This window comes from Perognathus longimembris, chromosome 18 (genome assembly GCF_023159225.1).
Source record: "Perognathus longimembris pacificus isolate PPM17 chromosome 18, ASM2315922v1, whole genome shotgun sequence".
Lineage (NCBI taxonomy): Eukaryota > Metazoa > Chordata > Mammalia > Rodentia > Heteromyidae > Perognathus > Perognathus longimembris.
The window spans coordinates 11,274,721-11,297,540 of NC_063178.1; the positions used below are offsets into that span (position 1 = coordinate 11,274,721).

General features: G+C 44.0%; 1 protein-coding gene and 1 pseudogene across 5 annotated transcripts in view; one reads left to right on the top strand and one right to left on the bottom strand.

The window, feature by feature from the left end:
- The first annotated feature begins 763 nt into the window (after nucleotides 1-763).
- Nucleotides 764-22,820, top strand: part of Optn (optineurin) — a 28,500-nt gene continuing 6,443 nt past the window's right edge. Inside the window, exons 1-10 of one of the 5 annotated variants that reach the window (XM_048367467.1) lie at nucleotides 764-899; nucleotides 1,162-1,167; nucleotides 5,829-6,005; nucleotides 6,396-6,598; nucleotides 10,469-10,651; nucleotides 12,661-12,734; nucleotides 15,169-15,303; nucleotides 18,709-18,811; nucleotides 20,501-20,616; nucleotides 22,075-22,224. In XM_048367467.1, coding sequence (XP_048223424.1) covers nucleotides 5,840-6,005; nucleotides 6,396-6,598; nucleotides 10,469-10,651; nucleotides 12,661-12,734; nucleotides 15,169-15,303; nucleotides 18,709-18,811; nucleotides 20,501-20,616; nucleotides 22,075-22,224 — 1,130 coding nt within the window. In that variant the 5' untranslated portion in view covers nucleotides 764-899; nucleotides 1,162-1,167; nucleotides 5,829-5,839. Of the gene's footprint in view, nucleotides 900-1,161; nucleotides 1,168-1,956; nucleotides 2,199-3,266; nucleotides 3,286-5,828; nucleotides 6,006-6,395; nucleotides 6,599-10,468; nucleotides 10,652-12,660; nucleotides 12,735-15,168; nucleotides 15,304-18,708; nucleotides 18,812-20,500; nucleotides 20,617-22,074; nucleotides 22,225-22,820 lie in introns of those variants that run through there. The other 4 variants (XM_048367469.1, XM_048367470.1, XM_048367471.1 and 1 more) reach the window with 4 other exon arrangements.
- On the bottom strand, nucleotides 22,384-22,786 carry LOC125366774 (annotated as a pseudogene).

A 22,820-nucleotide genomic window follows, 5' to 3' on the forward strand; every position in this document is an offset into this window, starting at 1 on the left:
GACCCCGCCCAGTGTCTCCTGTCTTTCCCTGGGATCCTGTTGTTTGGAGGGAGGATTTGGCCAAGACTTAACCTTGCAATCGGGCGCCACGGGTGTCCGACGACGAAGCCCTTAATGGTGCAAGGGCAGGTGCTTGGCATGCAAATCCGGGCAGGCCTTCTCCCCGGCCGCGGCCGGCCCTTTAATGCTGCCGTCTCACGCAGGGGCACCTCCTGCCCTCCGCTGAGCAGATCTGTGTTTTCCACCGCCTCCCAGACAGAATCCAGGGCAATCCGCTAAGCTCACGAGCCTGGGGTATGGGAAGTATCTAGGTACTCACGGAGCTGGGAGCATTCGGCCGGCTTTTGTTTGTAATTGGGGCAAAATGACGTGGGAGGCAATAGAGGCTGTTACCTGTGGCCAGGTGTGGGGCTTTCTAAGGCAGCCACTCGTAGATGAGCATGCCTGGAGCCTCCCCGCCAGGGGCGCAGCGACCTCTGGTGGCTCCGGTCTCCTCTTAGGGACCTCGCCAGGGGGCCCTGGGGAAGCCCGAGTGCCCACACTTGGCCTAATTACCAGAGCTTATTGGCGTCGGGCACCTCGGCGTCTCCTCGGTTCGCGCGGGTGGCGTCCTGGCTGGGGCGGGGGGCGTGGCCCCGAGGGGGCGTGGCCCCGAGGGGGCGTGGCCCAGGAAAGTCCCCGGCAGGGGGCGGGAGCGGGCGCCGCGGTCAGCTGAGCGGCGCCGGGCAGGTCGCGCGGCCGCGCGCGTCAGCCTCTCGCCGGCCGCGGTCCCTCCGCCCCCTCGTCCCCCCGCGGCCGATCGCCGGGCCGGCGCCCGCATCCGGGTCCAGAGCCGTCCTCCCGGAGCCGCGATGTCGCCGACGCAGTGACTCAGTGGGAACCGAGCGCGGCGGCGGCGGGTGAGCCGGGACGGGAAGCCAGCGAGCTGGGCGGGCAGGGCGGGGCGGCCCAGTGCCCGGCGGCCCGCGCCCGGGAAGCGGTTCCCCGCGTGGGGGTACGCGGCGTGGGGGCGCCCCTCCCGCGGGACGGCGGTCCTGAGAAGGCTCCAGGCCCCGCCGATCCACCCGCACCTGGCGGGAAAGGGCGTCGGGGTGGGGTGGAGGGGTGGGGGGGCGGTACCTCCGAGGACCCCCGCCCCCCAGCAGGTAAACCCACCACCAGCCGCGGGTGAGTTCCTCCTCAGGTCATCCAGGGGGATTGAGGGTGACGTCTTCCCACAGGTGGAGAACGACTGTGCAGCCAGTTCTTGGTTGTAGTTAGGAGATGGCTAAAATGGCTAATTACTGTCTTCATGCCGTGTCTGTGTGACCCCTCTCCAAGGTGGTGGGCAAGGCTCAGTGGGGTCTATCTATATGAAGCCTGGTGTCAGGGAGAGACTGGAAAGGTGTGTCACACACACACACACACACGCACGCATGCATGCACGGTGTGGGTATGAATATTTCATGAGGCTAAGAACCTCCAAGGAATCACTTACCCCGGGAACAGTGTATGCAGGAAGCAATGAAGGAGGCTCAGAAAATTAGAGAAGCTTCTGACCTGGTCTCACCTCCACCCCCAGCAGGACTGCTTTACAGGCCTAAGGACAGGACCAAAAACTTGGAGTCAGGAAAGTAGGGCTGGGATGCCCAACCCCTTCAGAATTCACTGGACAGCCACCCTAGGGAGAAAAAAGGTAGGGCGTCCAGGCTGCCTCCCAGGGTGCACTGCGGTTTGTACTGTGCTGAGAGCTGCCTGGAGCAGAGGTCAAGAGCAAGGACTACCCTAGAGTATGGGACACAGTGACGTGTCAGTGTGACCTGAGGCTAGAGGACAAGGAATGATGAGTCTGTTTGGTCCATTTTTGGAGTTGTTTCTATGTTATGGGTCTTTAGATTGCATATTATGCTATAAAATCTTTCCCTCAAAGTATATGTGTGGGTGGGTGGGTGGGTGGTGTCAGTACTGGGGCTTGAACTCAGGATGTGAATACTGCCCCTTAGCTTTTTCCACTCAAGGCTGCCTGCTCTACTAGAGTCACATGTCTACCTCTAGCTTTTTGGTGGTTAGCTGGAGATAAAAGCCTTCCCCCACTAGCTTCTAATCCCTGACCCTCAGATCCCAGGCTCCTGAGTAGCTAGAATTACAGGAGTGAGCCACCAGCACTCAGACCAAGTAGACTTCTTGAAAGGAATTGGTCCTCATATTCCCTTCCTCCCTATATATAGTAACAGCATACGATATATACCTACTCATCCCCAACCTGCTTTTCTGAGCTTTGTATACACTTAGCATATTTCATGAGTTTTTAGGATTTATGAAATAGTAAAACCTAAATTCAAAGGAAAGGTTAGAGATTAAACTATTCTGTTGAAAGTGTTCACGGTTTCTACTTTGTCGTATGTATGGTAATGAAATATTAGAGTGTGTTATGAAATAATATTCAGTGATGAGATAGGCAGTCATTTGGAAAGCAGTTCTGATTTCTAAAGTAAGTTTTCAAAGTAGCCTTCTAGAAGGTGGAAACGAATGCCGAGGAGCCGTGGGGAAACCACAGCAATGCCAGCATGTGGGGTTTGTCGTTTACACAGCAAGAAGCATTTTCCAGGTGTTCGTACAAGCACCCCATTCTTCTGTAGTTTAATTTCATTTCAACAAACACTGAGAGCCTGCTGTGTTCCAGTCTCCAGGTAGAATAAGATGGAGGAAATGCATGCACAAGGTGATGGTCATAACTGTCAGAGAGGCCAAGGCAGAAGGACTGCAAATTGCTCTTGGGTGCCTGAGGAGAGAGTTCAGTCTTCAGTCATATTGGAGCTGGACATTGAACTGTCACCAGGATATATGCCAGAGCAAATGGGAGCCAGCCATTTCATGCAAAGGACATAAAAGAGGGAAGGGCACAGAAGCTAAGAATGCATGGAACTGTGAGCCCTTTGTGGAACAGTGGCTGGGTGGCAGGAGGTGACCCTGGTGGGTAGATAAATTGGGCCCAGACACTGGGATGCCTTATTTATCTTTGTTGAAAACTCTCTTCTATATGAGAATAGGTGTGCTCTCAGGGGACGGTGCCTTGTTCCCAAAGAAACCATGAAGCCAGCCATGGGACTGAAATGGGGAAAGATGCACGTGAAGCCATTGAGGGAGCCATTAAAATTCATTCCACAAATACGTGTTTGTAAAGTTCTCAGTGCTGAGGATACAGCAGTAGAGGACACAGGCAACCCATTGTCGGTGGACCTCATCAGCACCGAAGTCCAGACAAAATCAGAAGCTCCCAGGCTAAGCCTGTCGGATGGAGAGGAGGTGGGCTTCACAAGCATTTGGGAAGTGAACTGACTGGAATTGATGGCTGAGGAGAAGAAGGGAATGGAAAGAAGGAAGTATCACTCCCAGACTCCTGCCTGGACATCCAGGTTCACTCTGTATCATATTAAATCAACCTCATGTCCCATACTGGAATGGTGAGACGCCTTTTAGTCCTTTAGGGTCTGTACAAATTCGGAGTGCTTTTCTAGAATGCTGATGGATTTAGTCAATGCAGCCTTGGAATCTTGCTCAGGTCCATTGTGAACCCAAACCAAAATTTGCCAACAGCCAGATATTATTCTAACCAAGAAACAGGTTGTTAGTATGTGCAATTAACTTACCTAAGAACTGAACCTGTGAATACTTCATAAGCAAATTTGAAGACTGTCCTACACCAGGGTAAGGGCCTAAGCTTATTGTGTCACTGGATAAAAGTCAGTGGAAGACAGATGCTGTTTGACACAAGGGGCGGTCATAGAATGGAATGGAGAGGACACTGCCTGCTAGGCTCAGTGCCCTGATTGATGTTGAAGTCTCCAGGCCTCCCCTCTGTAACCCTGCACCATGGGGGACCAGACAAGATGTTCTTGCCTTGAACAAAGTGTTGGACTAGGTTATCTCCAGAGCCAACTCAGGAATAAGATTTATGCTCATGTCCTACAAGCTCAAGTCACTACCAGAATGATGTATTCTCTGGAATTAAGAATAAGAATGTGCTGGGCGCTGGTGGCTCACACCTGTAATCCTAGTTACCCAAAAGGCTGAGTTCTGAGGATTGTGGTTCAAAGCCAGCCTAGGCAGGAAAAGCCATGAGATTCTTACCTCCAATTAACCACCAGTAAACTGAAAGTGGCACTATGGCTCAAAGTAGTAGAGTGCTAGCATTGAGCAGAAGAGCTCATGGACAGTGTCAAAGCCCCAAGTTCAAGCCCCACAACCAAAAATAAAGAAAAAGAAGAAGATTTATTGTTAAGTGTTCAGGCAGCAGATCTGGAAATAAAATCCCTCCTTCCTTTCTCCTTTCCTCTTTCATTCCCTCCTTACCTCTCTTCTTCCCTCCCTCACTCCTCTTCCTTCCCTTCTTTCCTGGATTGATTTTACCAGAATCTTAAGAATATCAGGCTGCTGAGCTGAGATCTGCCATAAGGATCATTGCTTTAATAGATGAACCTTTAAATAATGACAAGAGGCCAGGTGACTCCCAAAGCTACATGACTGGCAACTGCTACATGTTGCTACTTTCTCTATATATAACCCTGCTTTTTCAGTGTCCTGATAAAATGGCAGGCAACCTAGGCAAGTTTGAAGTCATACCAGTCTTAACTTTATTATGTCTGTATCTGTGGTTTGTAAAGTTGTAGGTTCCGGAGGAAAGAAACCTGACTAGTTTTCAAGAACACCATCTCTCACACCCTTTTCATCCTCCGCTCCCTCTCCTCTGCCTTCTCCCTCCTTTCTGCCTCCTCTCTCCCTTTCTTCTCCTTGCTTGGAAATAAAGCCATTAAGGGGAAATTTGTGCATATAAGAAGATGAAACAACATGTGTTAAGTGTTTCCCTGGCCTTTTGGAAGTATTACATAATCACTGTATATTTAAAGGAGCTTTATGTTGGCCAATAAATTATATATATATGTTACAAGGATTTTTTTTTATTTTTTTATTTATTTTTGCCAGTCCTGGGCCTTGGACTCAGAGCCTGAGCACTGTCCCTGGCTCCTCTTTGCTCAAGGCTAGCTCTCTGCCACTTGAGCCACAGCGCCACTTCTGGCCATTTTCTGTATATGTGGTGCTGGGGAATCGAACCCAAGGGTTCATGTATATGAGTCAAGCACTATTGACTATATGGCACTAGGCCATATTCCCAGCCCAAGGATTTTCTTTTATTAGACCAACTACCCAGAATTTTAGCATCCTTCTACAAAATAGGTAGAAAAGCATTTTTTCAGTAAATATTTTATGATGTCATTGATACACAAATGAATTTTATGGGAAGTTAACAACTGGAAATTTAGCCAAATTACTTTTTTAGGTGAAAGATGACAACTTTGGGAATAAATATCAGTCGTTAATAATTAATTGATAACTAAATGATATATTATTATGAGCTGAGTTTGTAATATAATTATTTAATAATTATACTCTGTTTGTAGAAGAAATTGTATTCAGGTCCACTTTGTCTGTGTCTGTAGATACTATCCTGGTCCCCATGTCATTGTGCCCTCTTTCTCCATCCCCAGTTCCTCACTGGGTACCTTTACACACCTGTCTACACACCCAGGCACACATCCCTTCAAACTGGTATATGTCTTTTCTGTTCAAAAGGAAGAATCTATAGTGTTTGAAATGCAATGGAGGGAAAGTTGACAACTTTGGGAATAAATATCAGCCATCTATAGTTAAATAATTGATAAGTAAATGATATGAGCTGAATTTGTAATATAATTATTTAATAATTATACTCTGTTAATAATAACTTGCAAGACTCATGGAGACACCTAGGAGAGATGGGAACATGGCTTCCGTTTGTGGCTTTGCCGTAGGACCTGTTGCCATGTCCCACCAATCTTGGGGCTGCCTGAGTGAAAAGGGGGACAGCCCCAGTGAAACCCCAGGAAATGGACCCCCTCACCTGGCCCACCCCAGCCTGGACACCTTCACCCCAGAGGAGTTGCTGCAACAGATGAAGGAACTCCTGGCCGAGAACCACCAGCTCAAAGGTGAGCAGTGCTGCCAGCCCTTGAGCTTTGCTTTGGGGGACTTCTGGGAAACAGAATCCCTGGGCACTAAGCTCCTGGATGAGCTTGCTCTCTTTGTCTCTGAGGAGGAATCAGCACAGGGTGGCTTTCTGCAGAGCTAAAGTGCTTTTAATTGTCTATTTCTAGATGTAGGTAAAGTATAAGAGTTTATGTAGTCTATCTAAGAGGAAAAGAGAGAAAAAGTGTTACTATGAATACAGACAGCCCTGACTATTACCTCCTAAGCAAAATCACTCTTCGTGCTTGCATGCATGGGGGGGGGGAGGAGGGAGTGGGGTAATACCTGAGATCACAAGTTCAAGGTCTGCCCTTCTGGTGTGTGACTCCCTCACTCTGGACTCTTCCCCACAGAAGCCATGAAGCTAAACAATCAAGCTATGAAAGGGCGATTTGAGGAGCTTGCAGCCTGGACAGAGAAACAGAAGGAGGAGCGTCAGCTGTTTGAGATACAGAGCAAAGAAGCGAAAGAGTGCTTGATGGCCATGCGTCATGAAAATGAGAAACTGAAGGAAGAGCTTCGAAAGCTGAAAGGGAAATCACAGAGGTCATCTGAGGTGAGTAAGCTGATCAACTGTGATTTTACTCTCTAATATTAGCTGTCCCATCTTATTTATCTAGGCTTCTTGGTCAGTACCTTTCCGGGTTCAGACAGGACTGGTATTTTGCATGGTCTTGAAAGTAGTGTTTCTGCTGAAAAAGATTGGTTGCAATTTTAACCATCCTGTATTAATTACCTCCATTGGGAGAAATTTGTAAGGCTTTAACCAAATTGACTGTAGTCATTTTGTGGCAATCTGCCTATGATTTTTCTAGAAGGCTCTTGAGAGAAGTTGAGATTTAAAAACAAAAAAAACCCTGGAGCTCTGGTCAGTTACTTTCAAGGCAGATGATGGCTGGACTCCAGCTCCAAGCTAGACTGCATGGGGAGAAGGGCAGCTGGGAGGAAGAAAGTAACAAACAGCTCCTGAACCCCACTCCCCCACCCCCCCCACCCCCGCCCTTCATCCTCTCACCCCAGCTCTACTTCCTTGACCCACCCATTGCTTCTCTGCCTCTCCTTTCACTTTTACTCCATAGGCCTTTTTATTATTTAGTCTTTAGCTTCCTCAGACTTTTAGCTCACACTCATGCTGCCCATCCATAGTGCTGTTTTCTACAGATGCTGTCTGGAAAATCTCCCCAAGCCATCAGGGCTTCTCCAGTGTTCTGAGCTACACAGGGCAGGGGTAAGGATTTTCTGTGGAGCTTTGTCTTCCTGTCCTCCGAGTGAGGCGGAGGCATGAGCACTGCTGCCTGACTTCACTGAATTAGGCATAAAGTTATCTCCAGAGAGCACTTTGTAACTTTTAATTGTGCAGGTAGCAAGGCAAAGGTTATTAGACTGACTTTCTCTCTGGGATTATAGCTGGTGTGTTAGCCTGGGCATAAGCTTTCCCAGACTGTGGGATGGAAGGCTTTACATACATGAAAAGATAAAGAAATTGTGTTATCGAAAGGGCAAAGGGAAGTGCTCAAATGTGATGGGTGTTTCTGATGGCGCTGTAGAAAAGATTGGAGAGATGAACCATAGGAATTCCAGTGCAGGAAAAAAGGAAGTCTCAGTGGTAAAATGAAGGGGAATTTAAGGAGTTGTTTACAAGGTGTTTATGGCTAAGTAAATGGATTCTTGATTTCCCAAAGTGAATAAAGAATGAGTCTGGTAATCTGAAATTCTAATGTCACAGACTTATATCCCTGGGCTTACCCTATTGAAGAGTATGTAAAAGTTCATTCTAAGCCTAGAAAAAGCACTTATCTAGAATGCCCTGAGTTCAATCATCAGGAACACATACAGACACACTCTCTCTCTCTCTTTCTGTGTGTGTGTGTGTGTGTGTGTGTGTGTGTGTGTGTGTGCTCAGAGTGGTCAAAAGGATACAAGGGTAAAGATTCCTAAAGTAGTATAGTCTTCCCTTTATATGCCTAGTTCCTAGTTTCAGGTTAAACTTGATGGTTTTCATTCTTTAAATTTGCTTCTTTCATCTGAGTCATTACTGAGAGGTTGTGCAGAGATAACTCTCTGGGTGCACAATGCGTTGTTCTTCTCTGAAGCCTATGGTGGTTTGCCAGCAAGAGACAGGTCAGTAGTACAAACGGCAAATCATGTTGCAAGTCAGCACCCGTGTCTCTGTTTTTCATATCTTAGCAACTATCAGACTTATGGCTCATCCATGTGTTTTCCTCATACTGCTCTGGTTCTGTCAGGAGACTTGGGGTCAGTTTCATGTTCCTTAGGAAATCTATCTGTGAGGGCAGGGCCAGGAAAGGGATATGTTGAGATCACTTCTCTAAATTCTGTATTTGGAGAATCTGTAGGTGCTGATTGCTCATGCTTTATGCCTAAGGGGAAATAAGGTGTTTTTTTCTTTAAAAGCTGATGGCCTTGAGGTATTTGATATTTTCCACTCTACTATTAAAATGAAGGCCTGGGAGTTTGTACTGCAGTTTTCTGATACTCTCAGGCATCTGTTCTGGTTTAGAAAGGGAACTGATGCATGATGAATATATATATAAGCACCATGGAGGTTCTTGGGGAAAAGCCAGGAAGCCCCATAGGTCACCACTGGAAGAGACCATGAGCCATATGGTATCAACATCTTTCCTCCTTGCCCAAGAAGACCAAGGCCAGGAACTTTGGGGAGTCTGTTCAAGGTCATTCCCCCAGTCATTGGCAGAACAGTCTGCATCTGTTCTCCCTACCCCCAAGTAAAAACGCCACATCCGACGGGCTTTCTCCTAAAACTTGGTCTTCTATAGTCATTGCAACAGGTGAATGAAACACATTCCTCATGGTAGTGGGATATAAATGTTTTTATTTTATTTTATTTTTTTTTAGCCAGTCCTGGGGCTTGGATTCAGGGTCTGAGCACTGCCCTGGCCTCCTTTTGCTCAAGGCTAGCCCTCTGCCACTTGAGCCACAGCGCCACTTTTGGCCATTTTCTGTATATGTGGTGCTGGGGAGTTGAACCCAGGGCCTCATGTATACGAGGCAAGCACTCTTGCCACTAGGCCATATCCCCAGCCCCATATAAATGTTTATTTTTTGTGTGCTGATCCTGGGGCTTGAACCCAGGGCCTGGGCACTATCACTGAGCTTTTGTGCTCAAGGCTAGTACTCTACCTCTTGAGTAACAGCTCCACTTCCAAGCCTTTTGGTGGTTAATTAGGAGTCTCACAGCCTTTCCTGCCCCAACTGGCTTGGAATCATTAGTAACTAGGATACCTAGTATCCATCAGGCAGAGTAGCTAGGGTTACAAGTGTGAGCCACCAGTGCTCTGCTTAATGCTTATTTCATGTTTATATGGGCTAAACTTTCTTGCTATTGGCACCCATCTATGAATTTTAAATTGTATGTCATCTGATTTACTTTTAGCAGTCTTAAAACACCCACAAAGAATATTCACCAGCTAACACTGAGGGAACTTGAAACCTTTTGTTGTTTTACTATTGCCAAATAGTATCCTTGGTATTCTGACTTCTAACTAGGTTATGAGGAGTGTGGGAAGAGTGGGGTAAGTAGGCTTTTGTGGGAAGGAGCAAAAGTAGGAGGTAGAAGTTAGGAGTTTTTGTCTTTGTTTTCTGGAATTTTGAGCTATGAATAGTTTACCATTGCCAGTTTGGGTTGTTATTTTCATGATGCCTGATTGACTAATTAGTGTGCTGTAGAAGCTTTTCGTTTGTCCTAGGAAATTATGTTAGCTTTCTATTGTTTTTAATACCACAAAATAATATAATTCTCCCATTTTATTTTATGGTGTTGGAGACTGAACTAGAGGCTTTGTGCATGCTAGGCAAGCACTCTACCACCGAGCTTCATCCCTAGCTCCCAAATTTCCCTTTTAGATGATATGTCAGAATAAATAAGAACTAGTATTGCTGGGCGCTGGTGGCTCATGCTTGTAATCCTAGCTACTCAGGAGGCTGAGATCTGAGAATTGCAGTTTGAAGCCAGCCTGGGCAGAAAGTCCCTATGGAGGCTCTTACTTCCAATTAATCACTCAAAAATAGGAAGTGGAGCTGTGGCTCAAGTGGTAGAGCGCTAGCCTTGAGCACAAAGAGGCTCAGGGACAGTGCCCAGTTCCTGAATTCAAGCCCCACACCAGCCAAAAAAGAAAAGAACTAGTATCTTCTACCTAAAACATGAAGGAAGGCCAGGTGTAGTGTTACATGCGTGTAATCCCACAACTCAGGAGGCTGAGGTAGGAGGATCACAGATTTGAAGCTAGCCTGTTACCTTCTGAGATTCTGCCTCAAGGGGGGAAAAGCATAGGGGACAAAAATTAAGAAATGGTATTGTTTGTTGATGGTGTGGATGGCCAAATCAAGTTTGGTGATTAGGCCCTTAGTTGGTTTTGCCTATTCACTTTACCCCTGTCATTTCTAGGACCCCACCAGTGAATTCAGACATGCCAAGGTGGAAGTGGAGCAGGAAGTAGAGCAGCTAAAGACACAAGTGGCCCGCCTTCAGGCTGAGAAAGCCGACCTGTTGGGCATTGTTTCAGAATTACAGCTCAAGCTCAACTCCAGTGGCTCTTCAGAAGACTCCTTCGTCGAAATTAGAGTGACTGTAAGGAGTTGGGGTTGTGTTTCTGTCTTAAGAAAACTACAAAACCTGGTTTGGATAAATGAAACAAATACCACTATTTTGTCAACATAGAGAAGGTGAATAGTGAGGAATTTTGGAGGGTAGCAGAGACTGCTGTGCAGTTTACCGCTCCTTTTTGTCTCTTGTAAACCTTGTGACCCTGGGGATGGACCCCAGGGCCTTGTGCATGCTAGGCCAGCACTCTGTGCTGACAGTTTCTTATTTTGCCAGTCCTGAGGCTTGAACTCAGGGCCTGAGCACTGTCCCTGGCTTCTTTTTGCTCAAGGCTAGCACTCTGCCACTTAAGCCACAGCACCCGCTTCCAGGTTTTATTCTGTTTATGTGGTGCTGAGGAATTGAACCCAGGGCTTCATGCATACTACTAGGCAAGCACTCTACCACTAAGCCACATTCCCAGCCCTTAGATATTTTTATGACTGACCTAAAAGCAAAACTAAAACAAAACAAAACACACACACACACACACACACACACACACACACACTCAAAAACCAAAAACCACAAACAGGAACATTCTGTCATTTTCACAGCCAATCTAATCTCAAAGCTCTGTTGAGCAATTCACTGGGGTGAGTAGTGGTCAAATGGAGTAAAAGAATGCCTCTCAAACACCTTTTAAAAACTCTAACAGGGCTCTTTCAGAATCTAATGAGGAACTATGGGAATTAAAACAATAGGAGAAGAGCTGAGTGGCTCTGGTGGCAGGTTGAGAGGTATGGAGCATTTTTCTCCCTTCTAACAGCTGCTCCCCGGACACCCCTGGGAATGAACTGTGATACCATGTCTGTAGTACCCAAAACAAAGTGGGCTCAGTGAGGTGGTGTGTGAGAGACAGTCATTTACCTTGGCCAAGAGACACACCTGATATAAGAAACAGAATCATGAGAAAAAGAACAGTGTGCTTCAGAGATAAGTCACGAGGAGTAGAAGATAACTTGCAAAAAAAAAATAAAGCAAAACTACCAGGTATGTCTGTAGTACACTGTTGGGCTTCCGGGTTCACTTGCTGCACTAAGGAGGTAGAGTTTGGAAATGGCTCTTACTCCCCTTGCCAGCCATGCATCCAATAAATTGTAGATTATGAACAGTGGCCTGAGTCTCAAAAGAAAAATCAAGATGTAAAGCATACTTTGCTGGGAGAGCCTGTCTAAAAGGCTGTTTACCAAAGATGCCTGAAGCAGGAATTTGAGCTTTTTAGCCCACTGCAAATAACTGATAAAATTCAGGAAGCCCAAACATCTTATCACAAGTTTCCAAATGAAGCTTCTTTTCGCAGTTGACATCACCTTCTGCCTCCCAGAGGGGTGACAGTTATTGTTGGCATAATTTTTTTTGCCTGCCTGGCTTCTGTGAACTAGAAAACACCCCCTATGGTTTAGAGAAGAGCATTCCCAAAACATATAGAACCATCCTTGTGCATTTTTGAAGATTTTTCTCCAGCTTATTGGATTATAACTGTCTTGCAAATCTTGTAAGATGTAGTCTTAGCTTTTTTTTGTTTTTGAAGTGACCAGTGATGCATGCAAATTTATAATGGCAGCCAGCTTGACAAACACATTGCTTTGTAAGTCTGGCATGGGGAATTTTGATTCAGCATTATTCACTTCAAAGGAACATACAAAAAAAAATGCGTTGGACTTGTCTGTCACTAGCTCCGTGAGAGTTTAACCTGGGGAAAGAGGAAACTGCCATGGAGAGAGACAGGAGTCAGGTTGGAGTCAGGTTGAATGTGTTCAGTAAGAAGAGCCCAACCTTCTTGCCTTAGCCTAGATATTTATAATCCTGACAGAATCTGAAGCTAAGTAAATTTCCATTGCATTTGAATGACCCATTTGCATCATTTCACATTCAAATAGTGGGTTGTCTCCCCAGGTGTCATTCTTGATCTTTTGTCTTTTTCCCCCCTTTGGATAGTTTGTCTTACAAATACATTGTGTTAAATCTCTTTCATGTCTGCTTTCCTTTTTCAGGAAGAAGCAGCAGATGGGTCAATAAAAGAAATGAAGAACAGTCCTGGGCCCACAAGAATGGACTCTATTGATATGTACGTGGTGTATGGTGTAAGATGAGAGCTATCAGGCTGACAGATGGGGCAGTCTTATCACTTTGAACCTGTCACTCAAGATCAAGCATGATATGATAAAAAATAATCTTTGAAACTGGGCACTGGTGGCTTATTCCTGTAATGATACTCACTCAGTAGGCTGAGATCTGAGGATCCTGGTTTGAAGCCAGCCCATGAAGGAAAGTCCATGAGACTCTTTATCTCCAATTAACCACCAGAAAGCCAAAAGTGGGACTGTGGCTCAAGGGGTAGAGCACCAGACATGAGGGGAAAAAAGCTAAAAGACAGTATACAGAACCTGACTTCAGTGCCAGTACTGGCACAAAAGAAGAAAAAAAGCATTTTGTATTTATTTATTCTTGGACCTTTAAAAAATAGTTTGAGTGGTATTTAATGTTGGAGCCCACCTTGTAAGAGAATAAAAACAATGTCTGGTGCCATTCAAGACTTAGAAATGCTCACCACTCTGCTTTAAGAGAGAAATGAAGACAAACTTGTGCTAGAGCAAAAGAAGGGATTTGTTCCTTGTCACCAGACCCCTGCTTGCTCTTTACCAGTGCTATCTGACCTAGACCAAGATGCTCAGCTTCCCTAGGTGGGCTATGTCTATTTCCTGATCCCTCTTCTAGAGGGCAAGCCAGGAGGTCTGTAATACCAGTTGACAGAGCCCTCCGTCACTGGGCATTTCTTCAAGGTGTCCAGGTATCTTACGTGTGGAGTCACATGTTTACCTGTTCCAGAAAGATACTGGAAAAGAGATATCTCAAATAACTGGAGGGCCTATGATGAGGGAGGCAGAGAACTGAGGATCTGAACCTTTCGATTCAGCGCTCACCCAAAGGGCTTGTTAGCTTCTCCTCGCATCTGTGGGTTACTTCTGTGTTCGTCTACCTTTAAGTCCATTTTCTGAAAGTTTCTCTAGATGTTTTCCTTCATGGACTCCCTCTCACCCCAGTACTGGGCTTAAGTGGTTGGTGTCCTTGAGCTTTTTCATTCAAGACTAGTGTTCTACCATTTGAAACACAGCTCCACATCTAGCTTTGTGGTGGTTAATTGGAGATAATTCTCAGTGAGATAATTTCTGCCCTGGCTGGCTTTCTTGAACTGTGATCCTCATATCTCAGCCTCCTGAGTAGCTAGGATTACAGGTGTGAGCCACTGGTACCCAGCTCCTCATAACATTTTTTCTTCAATAACTTGGTGAATAAGCATACAAAATGATGTAAAAGAAGTTAAAAAAAATCAACTGTATTCCCAAGCCTTCTTATCACAGAGAACACAGCAAGGCAGTTGGCAAAAATGAGCTTTATTTCTATTTTTAGTTTGAAATTCATCTTTCCCCAAATTGCTGTTTTTAATAGCAAAAGACTTTTCTAGAAGTAGAAGGAAGAAAGAAAACTATGTTTGAAGTTTTCAAACCACTTCCTCCTCATTCATATCCAGTGCAAAGACCACATCCTCTTCTAGGCCACACTGCTGGTTTAAAAAAAAAATAAGACAGGTTCTGCATTGACTTGAGTGTCAAGAGTCTGAGATTGATTTCAAGGTTTAGGGTTCCAACGTTGGAGTCCCGATAGCTGAGATTTAATCCTGGCTGTTTATTACGTATGTGAGCTCAAGTGGGTGGCGTCATAATCCTCATCATCCCCAATTTTTTTGATTCCAGGGTGGTTGTTGTGTTTGTATTGGTCTCATTAAAATGCCTCATTCAGTCATACTTGCAAATCAAGAAATATCATTGGCTACGTTACCAACATTTCTCTGCCGTATTTGGAACCCAAACAGGCTTTCTTTTCTTGCCTTGCAACTGTGACCGCTCCTGTCAAGTGGGAGAGAGGCAGTGGTATGCCCACATGCACCCACATGGTTTGAGACTAGAGCTCTGGAGAGCCCGGCACCTACCCCCAGCCATGGTGGTGTGGTTTGTGTTGTGTCCATGTGGCCATTTGGGGGAAATGATCTCCGGATCCTCCTGTTAATCCTCACTCCTTCCCCAAAAAGCATGGCACTGTGGGTCACAGCATTGCACTTGGTCAGTAGATGAGAAGTTATTGGAGAATGTTCTCTAGAAAGTAGTTCCTTTAAGTTGGTCACAGTTCTATTGGACTACTCTACTTCTAGACTTGACATTTTCATTTTCTTTTTTTTTTTGCCAGTCCTGGGCCTTGGACTCAGGGCCTAAGCACTGTCCCTGGCTTCTTTTTGCTCAAGGCTAGCACTCTGCCACTTGAGCCACAGGGCCACTTCTGGCCATTTTCTATATATGTGGTGCTGGGGAATTGAACCCAGGGCTTCCTGTATACGAGGCAAGCACTCTTGCCACTAGGCCATATTCCCAGCCCCGACATTTGCATTTTCTAATGAAAGCTGTTGTAACCTTTATACTGACTGTGGTGGTGATGTCTTAATGTAGGAGCAAATCTGCTGAAGGTGCCAGAAATTGTGCAGAATTTGAGGAATTAACTGTGAGCCAGCTCCTGCTTTGCCTAAGGGAAGGAAACCAGAAAGTAGAAAGACTTGAAATTGCACTCAAAGAAGCCAAAGAAAGGTATGAAATAGATATTGTGAAATGTGTATACATTTTTAACAGCTTTCTGAAGACACCAGAGTTCACTCTTTGTGTGTGTGGGGTGGGGGGGGAGGGCATGGTTGAATATTTCATTCCTTTTTGCTGCTGAATAACCCACTATATGGATATAAAACATTTTACTTTTTCATGCCTCATTTGATTCATTCTACTTTTGCCAGTAAGGAATAACACATCTATGAACATTGGGTGTACAGAACTTTCCTTGGCCATGTGTTTTTAATTCTCTGTGGTATATCATTAGGAGTTAGAATTGTTAAGCCCCATGGAAACATCTGCAAGTATTCCCACCAGCAGTGTAACTGTCATTTTGATTTTAGCTATCCCAGTGGAGAGAATTAGTATCTCATTTTAGTTTTGCATGTCACTAAGGAATAACAGTGTTGATAACTTTTACATATTAAATCTTCTTTGGAAAAATGGTTTTCAAATTCTCTGCCCACTTAACAAAGTGCTGTCTTTTGTTATTGAGTTCCAAGGGTTTATTTTATGATTTGCATATTAGTTCATATTTTCACTCTTCTTGGGGTTGTCTTTTTTTCCTGTCTCGTCCTGTCCTTTTTTGGCAATACTAGGGTTTGAACTCAGGACCTCAAACCTATTAGACATTTGCTGAGCTGCTGAGTCGCACCTTCAAAGTTGTTTTTTCACTTTCTTGATGGGTATCATTTGCATCCTGAGATGTATATTGGCTTGAGGCTAGCCTGGTCTATAATGAGATCCTGTCTCAAACAAACACAGCAACAACACCAAGCTCATCACAAGACCTATCATTTGTTTTCCTGAAATAAATCAGTCTTCAACCTTTTCCACTAATCACAGAGAATAGGATTGTAAATGTTAGAAGTCTTATTACTCTGAAAAATGTTTCTCGGTGATGAATGGTTGTTTTGCCAAGATTAACATTTGTATGTTCTAAACGTACACTGACAGCTGGTAAGGGAAGGAAACATATCCGAAATGTGGTCCAGGCAGGAAAAGAGCCTTTAGGTGACAGTTTGCCCTAGGAAATTAAGAGCTTGTAATTCCAAAGTGGGTCAACTTTGCATCCTATGTGAGCATGTTCAAAGGCTACCTTCCCACCCCCACCCTCTGCTTAATCTACTTATTCAGCCTGGTCAAAGTGGGTGAGGAGGGGAAGAGCCCGCACTGAAGGCCAATTAGGTTTGACAATTTGTAACCGATTCTAGTGTGGCTTATATTATTTGTATTTTATCACTAAATTTTCTTTAAAATCAGTTGACTGGACATAGTGGCTCCAGCCTGTCACCCCAGCTACTTGGGAAGTAGTCCAGGCTGTCCTCCAACTCAAGATCTTCCTGCCTCAGCCTCTAGAGTACTAGAATTACAGGCATGTGCCACCACGCCCAGCACTTTGGATGCTATTAAATATATCTAGGGATATATATATATACCTAATATATCTAGGGATACTAATGATAGCCCCCTCCTATACATTCTGCTGATGACAGAAAAAGATGTTTTATTTTAAGGTTCCCCTTAAATGTCTGGTGGTTTGGGGTGCTTGATGAGGATTAAGAGGTAGGGAAGTTAGGAGCTATTTTGAGCCGGGCCAATCACTCATTCCTCTGATCCTAACTACTCAAGAGGTTTTGGAGCCAGCCTGGGAAAACAAATCTGAGTGACCCTTATATCTCCAGTCACTCAGCAAAAGCTAGAAATGGAGGCATGGTTCTGGTGGTAAAGTGCCAGCCATGACCAGAAAGTCAAGTGTGAGTGTGAAGACCAGAGACCAAGCCCCAGTACCACCCAAAAATGAAGAAAGGAGAAAGGAGGAGGAGGAAGAAGAAAGGAGGGGTGGGGAATCATTTGCATCCTGGTGAGCAGCTGTAGGAAGTTCTCTTTGAAGAGGCTCTATGTCCAAGATGGAATCTTTGTTTCATGATCTAGTCCAGTTCTGCAGAGAAGACTTCCAGCCTCTTGTTTGATGGTATTTTTTTTTTACATGTCTTGAAATGGGTTGGAAAAGATGGCCTGAGAGCCTCCGGTGGCTGTTGTAAATTCCTTCCTTTCTAAGTAGGAAATATAGTCCTTCAGCTTTGCCTACCATCTCCAGGTCCTGAACCAATGGACTGGCTTGCCCATGCACAGTTCTTGACGGGTTACACAACAGACAGGCTAAAGCCCTTTTGCTGATAACTAAACTTACAATAATGAAAGAAAACATACTTTGCCTAATTACTGTGGAAGACAAGAGCCAGGTGATATTAAATAGGGAGTCAGGCAGGAGACTCTCATCTTCCAGTGCCTTGTTCATCACTTTCAGAGGCACCTGATGTCCCCTTTTCCAGCATTTTGGGGTCTCTACTGTGTGAACCAGCTTACATAGTGGTTCTCTTATTTCTCACTTAGGTATACCTTCCTGTAATACTCAGCCTATCCCCACTGATTCCTAGTCATCTCCTCTTCCTCTCTTTGTTCCTGTAGGCATACAGTTGTTCAAGAATCATTTTCATAGGGCTTGGGATGGGAGAAAATCTACATGCATATACTCAACTTCCCATATTTTCAACACAGTCTCTGTTACATTGTACTAGGATGGCTTTCTTGTGATTCTGACTCAATGTAACAACTGTGCTACATTTGTTTGTGCAAGGACTAGAATCTTCAATGGATCCTCCAAGGACAAGTCTTTCTTTCTCTGATGATTCTTTAGTTGATTTTGGCTGGTACTGGAGCTTGAACTCTGGGCCTGGGAGCTGTCTCTGTGCATTTGTGCTCAAGGCTAGTGCTTTACCACTTACTTGAGCCATTGCTCTACTTCCAGCTTTCTGTAGTTTTAGTAGAGATAAGATTCTCGTAGACTTTCCTACCCAGGCTGGCTTCAAACTATGATCATCAGATCTCAGCCACCTGCACCTGGCCTCTGACGATTCTTAGGAATGGGACTCACCCACTCCTGGCGTGCATGCATCCCGACGTTGTGCACATGCAGGAACAAATTTCAAAAATCACTCTGGATCATCTAATCACATGAAGACAAACAGTGTTTAAGATGAGTCATACTGTCTTTTTCATTTTGTGTTTTTGAGATGGGGGTCTCATTATATAGTCAAGACCTAGCCTTGAACTCACACATTTTCCTGCCTCAGCCTCCTGTGTGCTAGGATTATAGGCATGTGCCACCATGGTCAGCTTATATTCTTGTCTTTTATCCTTGTGTGTATTTGTCTATGTCACATCAAGTCTAGTCAGTCTTAGCAGGGCTGATATGGTCTAATGAAGAGACCTTTGGGAACCCTGATCCTTGTCCAGGTTTTGAATGATGTTCCTTTGAGAGGTTCTACAACTGTCATCCCTCTTGAAACCAAAGAGAAAGTAATCTGTGTTTTTGTAATTTTTCAGAATTTCAGAATTTGAAAAGAAAGCAGATGATCATTCTGATATTGAGACCCAGACAGAGGAGAACACAGAAAAAGTGAATGAAGAGGAGACAGGCACAAAGACTGTGGGTACTAAGATTCCACACCCTGGTAGACAGAGAGTACAGAAGCTGGATTCGGGTTTTGTCATGTGCTGCTTGTTTTAGAATTGTAGAAATGGTATTCATGTTAATATTCTCTATTTATTTTATTTTTTTTTTGCCAGTCCTGGGCCTTCAACTCAGGGCCTGAGCACTGTCCCTGGCTTCTTTTTGCTCAAGGCTAGCACTCTGCGACTTGAGCCACAGCGCCACTTCTGGCCGTTTTCTTTATATGTGGTGCTGGGGAATCGAACCCAGGGCTTCATGTATACAAGGCAAGCACTAGGCCATATTCCCAGCCCCAATATTCTCTATTTTTTTTCTTATTCCCTTACTGTGAGTTTGAACTTCACTCTATGTCCATCATAATGAGATATATCTTATCTATATAAAAAAAAAATCATTCCTACATCTTTTCTGGACTGATTGCATCTCCTAAATCCTTAAGTAAACTTTAAACACACTAAATGGAAAAGGAGTTAGGATTATTTTCTAATAAGATCATTTTGAGGATATGACTCCGAAATTTGTAGAATTGAAAGATCTTGGTTCTATCTAGTACTGCTAGGAAAATTGGCATAAAAATAGCATAAAAAGTTGGCATAAATATATATTGAGTGTTGTATGGCAACTTAGTCAGGCACTTTAACCTGCACAGTTTTAGCTCAGGGAAAGTTAACAAAGCCAGCAACTTTGAAGAGCCCACAGGATAGGCACTTACATGAAATACTCATTTTAGCTAATTAACTTCTTTAACAATACATTAAATGTCTACCATTTGTTTTTGTTGGTTTGCTTTTGTTTTTGTTTTCTTTTGAGATGGGGTCTTTTTAAGTAGCCAGGGCTGGGAAACTTTGTCTTCTTGCTTCAGCCTCTGGCAGCTGGGATTACAACTGTGGACCACTCTCCCCAGCTCTGAGTCTCCTGTTTTTAACACAATGGAGAACATTTAGAAAACAAAGATGAGCTGCACACGGTGGTAGATTCCTGTCATGTCAGCACTCAGGAGACTGAGGCAGGAGGATCCTCAGGTTGAGGCTAACCGACGCTAGGTAGTGAGTTCCAGAGCACCCTGAGTTACTGGCTATTTTTTCAGACCATTTCAAAAATAAAAAAAATAGAAAAAAGTAAAAGGAAAAAGATGAAGTGGCCATCAGTGTATAACAGGACCCTACTGATTAAAACTAATTGAACAACTGATAATAAAGAACTAATGAAACTGCTGACATTATGAAATTCATTTCCAAATTGGAGAGTTGCCAAAATAGTTGAGACTATTTTATTTATTTTTAACTTGTATTTATTAAACTATGAAATTATGAAACTAATAAATTTTCAAGGCAATAGGATAGTCTATGCAAGCCCACTCACCAGAAAAATATACTTTCACACCTGTGTCTCCTGGGATCACTGAGGCATGGAGAGAGTGAGGTAGAAGAGTGACCAAGTCAGGATCACAAGTGTGCCCAGACTAGACTGATCAGCCCATTAGGAAACAGAATTGTATCCAAAAACATTCCTTTCACCCAGATATCTGGGATTAGCAAGTGTCAAAATTGACTCGGTTCCCCCAATCAGAATTAACTGGATATGAGTGGTTTGGGCTTTTCCCAGAGATTTACTCATCTGCTGATGATAACCACAGTTGACTGTTGGGCCTTTCCTGTGTGACAGGTTGGCTGTGAAGTACAAACCTTGAACCTTCAGATGACCTCCCTGTTTAGGGAGCTTCAAGAAGCTCATACAAAACTCAGTGAAGCCGAGCTCATGAAGAAGAGACTTCAAGAAAAGTAAGAACGAGAGGTTCCTTTAATCCTCCTTTGAAAATATTTATTTTTTCATAAAGCATGTGTTCATGTGTAAAAACACACCAACCTAGCAAGTGCAAGGCCCTGAGTTCAGCCCAAGACCCCTTGTTTCTGTGCTGACTAAAAGAAAAAGAAAGACCTAAGTCAAATGTAAATTCAGAAAGCACTAAGGTGTTTTCATGGTGAAGGATACATATGAAGTAATATACTGGTTTGTTTGGGTTTTTTCTTGGGAGGGGGGTCGGTCTTGAGGCTTGAACTCTGGGCCTTGGAGATGACTCAGAGCTCTTCAGCTCCAGACTAGCACTCTACCACTTGAGTCACAGCACCACTTCTGTTTTCTGGTGGTTAATTGGAGATAAGAATCTCATGGATTTTCCTGCCCAGGCTGGCTTTGAACCACGGTTCTCAGATCTCAGCCTCCTGAGTAGCTGGAATTAAGGCATGAGTAATATGCTGTGTTACAGGCTATAATATCAGAATAGGGACCACAGGGAACTTAGATCTAGTATGTGTCCCAACTTGTGTGCCACTTCAGAGCTGCAAGCTAGATTTCCTGTGAGTGATCAGCTGCCAATGTTAATGGAACAAGTGTAAAAGAAAGCTAGAAAGAACATAGAGGAGTTAAATGAGGTACATTTAGAAAAAAAAAATGTCTGGGTTTTTTAATTATTAAAGCTAACATATATATTGTGAATTTTCCATTTGTTTATTTCTCTTGATTTAGGAAGTTATCCAAGTTGGGCATGGTAGTCCATACCCACAATCCCAAACACCTTGAATTTGAGGCTAGCCTGAGCCTACATACTGAAACCTTCTCTCACAAGAGAAAAAAAATTAAAAATACCCAAAGCCTTTGAGTTCACTGGCAAACGTATTTCCAGCCTGGTGTGTTGATGTATGTTTTCTTGGGGTTAAACTTCCCATCACTTTACCATGGGATAACTGGTATAACACAGTGCTCAAAGGGAAGGACTTGGGACAAAGGATCTAGATTTGAAATGCTGGTTTAACAGCTGATCTGTGGTTGTGGCTGTACCTTGGACATTGTATATTGATTACATATTGATTATCTTTTCCAAAATTCAGTGTTGTCATTTGTAAATTGTCATACTTTCTAGACATACTTAAATAATAAGTGAGGTATTTGATATACTTGGTATTAATACCTGGCACATAATTCTATCCTATAAATGCTATTAAAATTCTCAACCTGATCATTAACAGATCTTAGGGGGGCTTCCTTTCACCTCACTGAATTTTTGTCAGAAGTCCAAGTCTTTGTGTCTGATAGAATTTTTCAAATATAAAAGGTACCCAAGGATCTATGTTATCTGTCTACATTTTTCTTCATCAATCTCAGCGCTCTAAAATTCTCCATATTTTATGAAATCTTACAATTTGTGCAAAAGCAGCTAAAAAGTGAAATCTTTATCTTAGGTGTCAGGCCCTTGAAAGGAAATATTCAACAACCCCACTGGAGCTGAATGAACATCAAGAGCTCGTTTATAACAACAAGAAGTTAGAACTCCAAGTGGAGAGCATGCGCTCAGAAATAAAAATGGAGCAAGCTAAGACAGAAGACGAAAAGTAAGTTTTCCCTGGTGGAATGGAATAGCTTTGTAAATACAGGTTGAGTTGGATTCAAGGAGTAAATTCATTTTTTTTATTTTAGAGAATTCTAAGATACTGTATCTTTGGAAGAATAAAAACTTTAAACATTACCAAAATTTTTTTTCAACTTTTTTATTTGTTCATTTCTTGCATTTGAAGTGCTCTTCGATGACATCCTTGGCCTGAGACTCTTTGCCATAGTCCTTAACCACACACTACTGCAACCAACAACTTTACGGGGTTTTTCCTCTTGATCTATTTTGCAGAGGCCTACCCACTCCCCTAGTTTTTTGTTGTCATCGAGCTTAATAAGGTTGATTTGGTGCTCAGCACAAAGGGCCTCCGCCAACTTGACAGACATGGGCTCATTGCAGTTGGATGCAAGCACACACAGATGTGCTTGGCGCTTGTCTAAGGCTTTGGCAGCTTCACAGATTCCACGTGCTAGGCCGTCGTGGATGAGGGTGGTCTTCAGCACCTCTTGTAAAGCTGTATTAACGTCCATTACACCTCCAGCAGCAATGCCTTCCTCGGCCATGGTAGTGGATTACGGGTGAAGCTGAATCTTGAGC